This window comes from Gregarina niphandrodes (assembly GCF_000223845.1).
Source record: "Gregarina niphandrodes unplaced genomic scaffold scaffold00001, whole genome shotgun sequence".
Classification (NCBI taxonomy): domain Eukaryota; phylum Apicomplexa; class Conoidasida; order Eugregarinorida; family Gregarinidae; genus Gregarina; species Gregarina niphandrodes.
The window spans coordinates 447,406-453,718 of record NW_011645773.1 but is presented as its reverse complement, the minus strand read 5'-3'; the positions used below and the strand labels follow the sequence as shown (position 1 = coordinate 453,718).

The window sequence follows — 6,313 nt, the reverse complement described above, 5'->3', positions numbered from 1 at the left end:
GGGCGACCCAGAGCGAGACCCGTGGCTTCTGAGGAGAACGCCGCGGCTCGAAAGAAGAACGCCGTGGCTCTGGTTCAGGAGGCCGTGACCCAGACGGCTGTGGTCCAGAAGGCCGTGGTCCAGACGGCCGTGGCTCAGAAGGCCGTGGCTCAGAAGGCTGTGGCTCAGAAGGCTGTGGCTCAGAAGGCTGTGGCTCAGAAGGCCGTGGCGCAGAAGGCTGTGGCTCAGAAGGCTGTGGCTCAGAAGCCTGTGGCTCAGAAGGCTGTGGCTGAAACCACGGGGGGCTCAAGGAGCGACGAGCCGTCGCGGGTAGCGTCCGTGACAGGGGCAGGTGGTGAGGCGCCCGTGATGATGGCAGATAGTGAGTGGCAGGCGTTGGGAGCGTCGAGTGACCCTGCGGTGGAGGAGGCGCAGGCGTTTGTGTCGGAGACGATAGCGAGTTTCAGTCGGCCGTGTGCGAACACGTGTGCGGCGTCGTCGACGCCCAATCTAGTATCGTCAGTGACGATGCGTTCGTTAGAGGCTCGGATGAGGCCGGTGCGGCGGGTGCCGGCACGATTCTCTGCGTGGCGGTGGGGTGTGCTTGCGGGCGAGGTATACCGTCGGACGGACAGAGGACAGATGGCGGCATCGTTGGCTAGTTGCGAGACGAAGTTGGGCAGGCCGGCCGGTGTCAGTGACGTGTGGTACCTGGCGAAGTTGTTGCAGCAAAAGTTAGGCCATCAGTCGGCGTTGCGATTGGCCAAAAATTTAGGCTTGAAACTTGAGGAAGGTGCAACGAGTGTATTTATGTTGCAAGACATCGTTATGGAGCGTCACTTCGTCGGCTTACCGCCCACGAGCGATGCGGATCGTATGGTTATCTGGGCTGTGGCGGAGGTGGTGAGCTGGCTCTTGAAAACCCGGGCTTACCACGCAAACTATGGCCGTATCCTCCGTAACCGAGGTCGACGCTGGGCGTGCGTCGATTCCTTCGCCATCGACCTCTGCGCTTTCCTCCACAAGCTCCTCGGCCCCACACGTTTCCACCAACTGGCCCAAGTCGCTCGCAAAGTTCTCTCCTCTGTCAAAAAGAAAATGTCTGATGCCTGCTTCCTCGCCTGCTTTCTTGGCGCCGTCAACCTTGTCGCCCCCTGCGTCTCTCGCACCTTCTGCTCACACATCGGCTTCCCTCGCAACCACACTGACGGTGCCTGGCCCGTCACCCTCGAGGGCGCCGACTTCTTCGGACGCATACCCGTACACACCGCATGCCCCAAACACACCCCAGAGTCCCAGACTGTGGCCGCACACTCTGTAACCGCGCCCACCGTGGAGACTGTACACCCCGCGGTCGCACCACGAAACGGAGCGGAGACGCCAGAGACTACTCCGGTGGCAGAGCTGACGGCTGCTACTCATTCTGCTCTGGCACTGTCAATGATTTTACACGAAGATTTGGCTCTGTCGGGATCGGCTCTGTCGGGATCGGCTCTGTCGGGATCGGCTCTGTCGGGATCGGCTCTGTCGCGGCACCCGGCAGCATTCCATGAACGGGCATCACCCGAAGTAGTGGCATGCGGTATCAATGACTCCTGGGTGAGTTTGGATCCACGGAAGCGGAGCAGAGTGGAGGACGACGAGCATCCTGAAGCTAAACGAACTCCGTGAGAAAACAGGACGCCTTAGCGGGGTCCCGTGCTCGTTGTCTCTACGCTTTTTTCCACCCGTGTGGTTCGTTTCCTTCCGGCTGCCCCGAACCAATTCATCAAGACGCAAAGGTATTTTGCACTAGCCGAGCCGACATCCCCCATAAAGTGATGACCGTGAGCAGCGATCCCCCTGGACCGAACGCACTCTGGACCGAACGAACACCGTGGATATATAATCGAACACCTTGTACACGAAATAAATAAAATAAATTATACAGGCTAATGAGAGTGCACCAAAGCGATCACAGGTATTCAGTATTTCGTTGTTGTGTTGTCGTGTTGGGTGGTTTCAATAGTGAAGTCAGAGGTGCAGATTCGAATCAGACCAATGAGCAGTTCCGTGGAGTTTCGACACAAGGAGGATTTTCCAACGTAGATGACGGTGTTGTCGTAGGGGGTCATTTTTCTATAAGGGAAGCTCAAGATATTGTTGGTGATCTGGTACAAGATTATTTAAGTTCACGATTACCTCGAAAAGCACCGAAAATTCAGGCGAATGACTTGGATTGGATTATGGATTATATTGAACGTGTGTTGGCCGATCATACTCCTAAAGGAGCGGCGGGTGGTTGGTGTAAATGGCGTTGGATATGGCTGGCAGGAGTGTTGTATGATAATCTGGATCGCAGAAGAGTGCTTGCCCTGCTTGAGAGGTGCGCAGCCAAAGTTAGTCGCCCCCCGGATATAACGGATCAGTGGTTCTTGGCGAAATTTCTGCAAGGGTTTCTGACTACCCATACCATGCACAAATTGAGTGGTCTATTGGGCGCTACGTCTGAAGAAGGCTGTGAGAGTACCTTGATCATTCACGACTGGACCATGGGACGTCATTTCGTTCGATTTCCGGCGACGACCGAGTCGGAGCGACAGGTAGTATACTCAATGCTACGAATTGCGCACTGGCTATTCGCAACGAAGGAAGAGAAAGGTAACTTCCAGAAGGTTTTGATGGTTGACGGTCACTGGACCTCTGTCGACGATTTGGCCATTGAGATGACATCATTTCTTTATACTCTATGGGGACCCGAGCGGTTCAGGATAATGACTCGAACGGTCAGAAAGTTACTACCAGTTAATGCTCAGATGTCAGATGCGTGCTTTCTCGCATGTTTCTTGCGGGCCGTAGGTTGCCTAGATCAGAAACCCATTCGAACCTTTTGTGCGGATATTGGATTTTCCTTCCAAGGTGAAAATAAGTTGTGGATTATTGCCGACCAAGGACCAGAGATCTTTAGGCGACTACCCCAAATCAAACTACAGACCAACGGACCGCTAAATGCGTCTACTACAGTCAACCAGGTGGGACCGTCATCAAATGTCACTCCGTCGTTCCATGACGTTCCATCAAAAGTTCGTGTTGGACAACCTGTGGATGCCCATGTGGAAGAAGTTCAAAAATTTGTTGCTGATATGATACATGAGTTCAGGAACAAAATTGGTGAGTCGTCGCTAGCAATGAAGCCCGTAGGTAACGCAGGAGTACATGAGAAAGTTTTGCGTAACCTCGAACAAAAGACCTTAAACCCGAAGAGGATTACGACGTGTTTGGCTGCCGATACAGGAGCGTGTGGATGGCGGAGGGCTAGACTTGCGGGAGAGCTGTATGACCGACTGGATCGTGGCAGACTGGTGGCGCTGCTCGAAAGATGTGCGACTGTAGTTCGTCGACCGGCTGGAATGAGCGATCAGTGGTATCTGGCAAAACTCATACAGAGTTTCGTCACAGGTGAGGCTGTAACGAGACTTTCCCTTCGTATTGGAATCAACCAAGTCCAACGTCCACGAGTTAAACAACGTCCAAAACGCATGCTTAACATGCCCGATATCGTGATGGAACGTCACTTCTGTGGACTGCCGGAAACGAACGAAAATAACAAACTGATAATCTGGTCGGTTTGTCAGGTTATGTCTTGGCTACTTAAGACAAGACTGCGCGAACCCTATTTTAAGCTCATCGCAGGCAGAGACACCCATTACTGGTTTGGTATCAATACTGGAATTATTGAACTTACAGCATTTCTATTCAGGCTCTGGGGTCCCGAACGCTTTAGGAGTGTAGCCAAATTTGCCAGGACACTGCTTCCCGTAACTGCCGCGGAAATCTCAGATGCATGTTTCTTGGGCTGCTTCTTGCGCGGAATGTCCTCTACGTGTATACGTGTATTCCACACACTCTGTTCCACCACTGGCTTTTCCTACACCAGAGACGAGTTGGAGATGCCGAAGCCATGCAAAGACGAAGGCCCCGAGTTCTTTGGGCGCTTGCCACCCAATTGGGAAACCATTACGACCGAGGACTTCAATGTGGAGTCACATCCCCGTGTCCTCTCGCAGTCCGTGGCCCATTTCGAGACAGCTCCACACACCCATGGTTCCGATTCCAAGATCGGGCTACTTCCGGTAGCTGCCGATCCGCTCACTGCCGATCCTGCTGATCCGGTAACTGCCGATCCGGTAATTCCGACGCCAGTAGCTCTGGTGACACATCCGAGGACGCCTGCGATGGTCAACCATTCCGCGATGGTCAACCATCCCGCGATGGTCAACCATGCCGCGATGGTCAACCATCCCGCGATGGTCAACCATGCCGCGATGGTCAACCATCCCGCGATGGTCGTGCTGTCGCCAATTTCGCACGAAGATGCGTCTCGCTCAGCCATGCAGCATGCAGCGGCACTCCACGCGCGGCTTTGCGCCTCATATGAGGCTTTGGATCTGCGAAAACGGACCGGAGTCGAGAACGAGGAAAGTTGGGGGGGGAAGAGAGGAAAGTTTCCGGACGCCCCCGGGTCCACGCGAAAGCGACCGTAAGCGGAAACGACCGTCACCAGGAACGAGGCTAACTTAACCCTAGTGACACGAATAATCAATTCTCGTAACTCCCCAGTAGGAGCCCCTGCCCCCTGCTCGATGAGGGTCGATCAGGACGGGGACCGCGGGTTTACAGTGGAAGGCTCTGATGTTCTTGGCAGTTCTGTTTTCTTAGAGCCATACGGAAAAACGTGCTACAGGACAACCCTTCTCTAGCGGAACAAGCTCTTTGGTCGCAGGTGGCTTCCCAAACCTGGTTCTGAGACCTGTGTGACATAATGGATCGGAGCAGAATCCTTACACTGTTGGAACACGCATTTTAGCTCCGTTTGCGGTATACTTCTTGCGGGACATAATGGTCAGTCCACTGTTGGTCCAAGTCCTGTGCGTATAAAAATTATCCTAATGTTGGTTTTTTTTTAAATTGATTTTCTACTCGCTCCATGAAAACGAGCACAAGCAGGCAACATCTGGCATCAGTCTCAGTCGCTGTGATTTTGCTGAGTGGCGTTGCTAACGAATTACAAGACGTCCCATGCCGGGCCCAAAGTGGCATCCAAGGTGCTAGTCGGCTGCATCTGGCAAGTGGCTTCGTAGATGACCAAGAACCACCACGCCAACGCAAGCTCCCGGGCCTGTCTTCCCACAGTCGGTTGGCTAATAAAGGTACGTTGGAAAGTGATTGGGACGGAGTGAATGACGATCGGAACACTGGCGGCCACCGCATTCTACATGCTGCGGGAGACTTTGATGACAGTATCGAAGAAGCTCGAAAATTTGTTAGCCACGTAGTACAGGATTTGTGCGAGGGCTCCGGCGTATGCTCAGCTAAAAAAGCTCCCACTCCGACAATTATGGGTTACCTTGACCATAAGCTGTTGACGGATCGCAAAATCGGTGCAGACACGGGCAAAGACCAGCACTACTGCTCATGGGATAGGGCCAGGGTGGCAGGCGAGCTATATGACAATTTGGATCGTAGTAGTATGCTGCAGCTACTCAAGAGGTGCGAGACAATTGTCGGTCGTCCCAAAGGAACTACCGACCAGTGGTTCTTGGCGAAGCTTCTGCAGAGGTTCGTACCCCTCAAGTCCCTGGTAGTACTTGCCAAACGTCTTCGTATAAAAATTAGCGAGTTCGACGTTAATTGCCGGAAGCCGTTCAATATTTACGACATCATAATGGCGCGACATTTCACTCGACTACCGGAGACAACCGGGTCTGAGAAACTTATCATCTGGTCAATATCTCAGGTTGTCTCCTGGCTGCTCGAGACCAATCTACGCCGGTGTGGCTTCGAGCCGATCATGGCAAGGGTCATGAATAAGAACAATTATTACTGGACTGCCGTCGACAGTGACTCTATCGAACTCACAACGTGTCTATTCAAACTTTGGGGCCCTGAACGCTTCAGGACCGTAACCTGCCTTGCCAGAGCCCTCATGCCCGTTAAAGCTCTCCACATGTCCGACGCCTGCTTCTTAGCTTGCTTCATCCGCGGAGTCGGGGGAGCAGTTCCATGGAGGAGAAGCTCGTTTTGTCAGCACATTGGATTTTCCTATACTGGGCGACGAGACATAAGAGAAACTGTGGATGAAGGCTCTGACTTTTTCGGATACCTACCAATCAATTGGGATCGACGAGCTTCAAATCCTGCAACGGAATCTCACCCGCGTCCCTTGACCATCTCACATTCACCGGCAGTGTCAACACCGGCAGTGTCAACACCGGCAGTGTCAGCACCAGCAGTGTCAACACCAGCAGTGTCAACACCAGCAGTGTCAACAGAAGCAGTGTCAACAGAAGCAGTG

At 53.3% G+C, this 6,313-nt stretch overlaps 3 protein-coding genes across 3 annotated transcripts; all 3 read left to right on the top strand.

Moving 5' to 3' along the window:
* On the top strand, positions 1-1,650 carry GNI_006350 (histone H1-like nucleoprotein HC2; the record flags this gene model as incomplete). Its single annotated transcript, XM_011130337.1, has 1 exon — positions 1-1,650. A coding segment is annotated over one exon (1,650 nt), but the record flags the coding sequence as incomplete, so codon positions are not given.
* Positions 1,651-1,913: 263 nt separating this feature from the next.
* On the top strand, positions 1,914-4,502 carry GNI_006340 (hypothetical protein; the record flags this gene model as incomplete). Its single annotated transcript, XM_011130336.1, has 1 exon — positions 1,914-4,502. The coding sequence occupies one exon, from the start codon at positions 1,914-1,916 to the stop codon at positions 4,500-4,502; it is 2,589 nt and encodes an 862-aa protein (XP_011128638.1).
* A 443-nt stretch (positions 4,503-4,945) lies between these two features.
* Positions 4,946-6,313, top strand: GNI_006330 (hypothetical protein; the record flags this gene model as incomplete). Its single annotated transcript, XM_011130335.1, has 1 exon — positions 4,946-6,313. A coding segment is annotated over one exon (1,368 nt), but the record flags the coding sequence as incomplete, so codon positions are not given.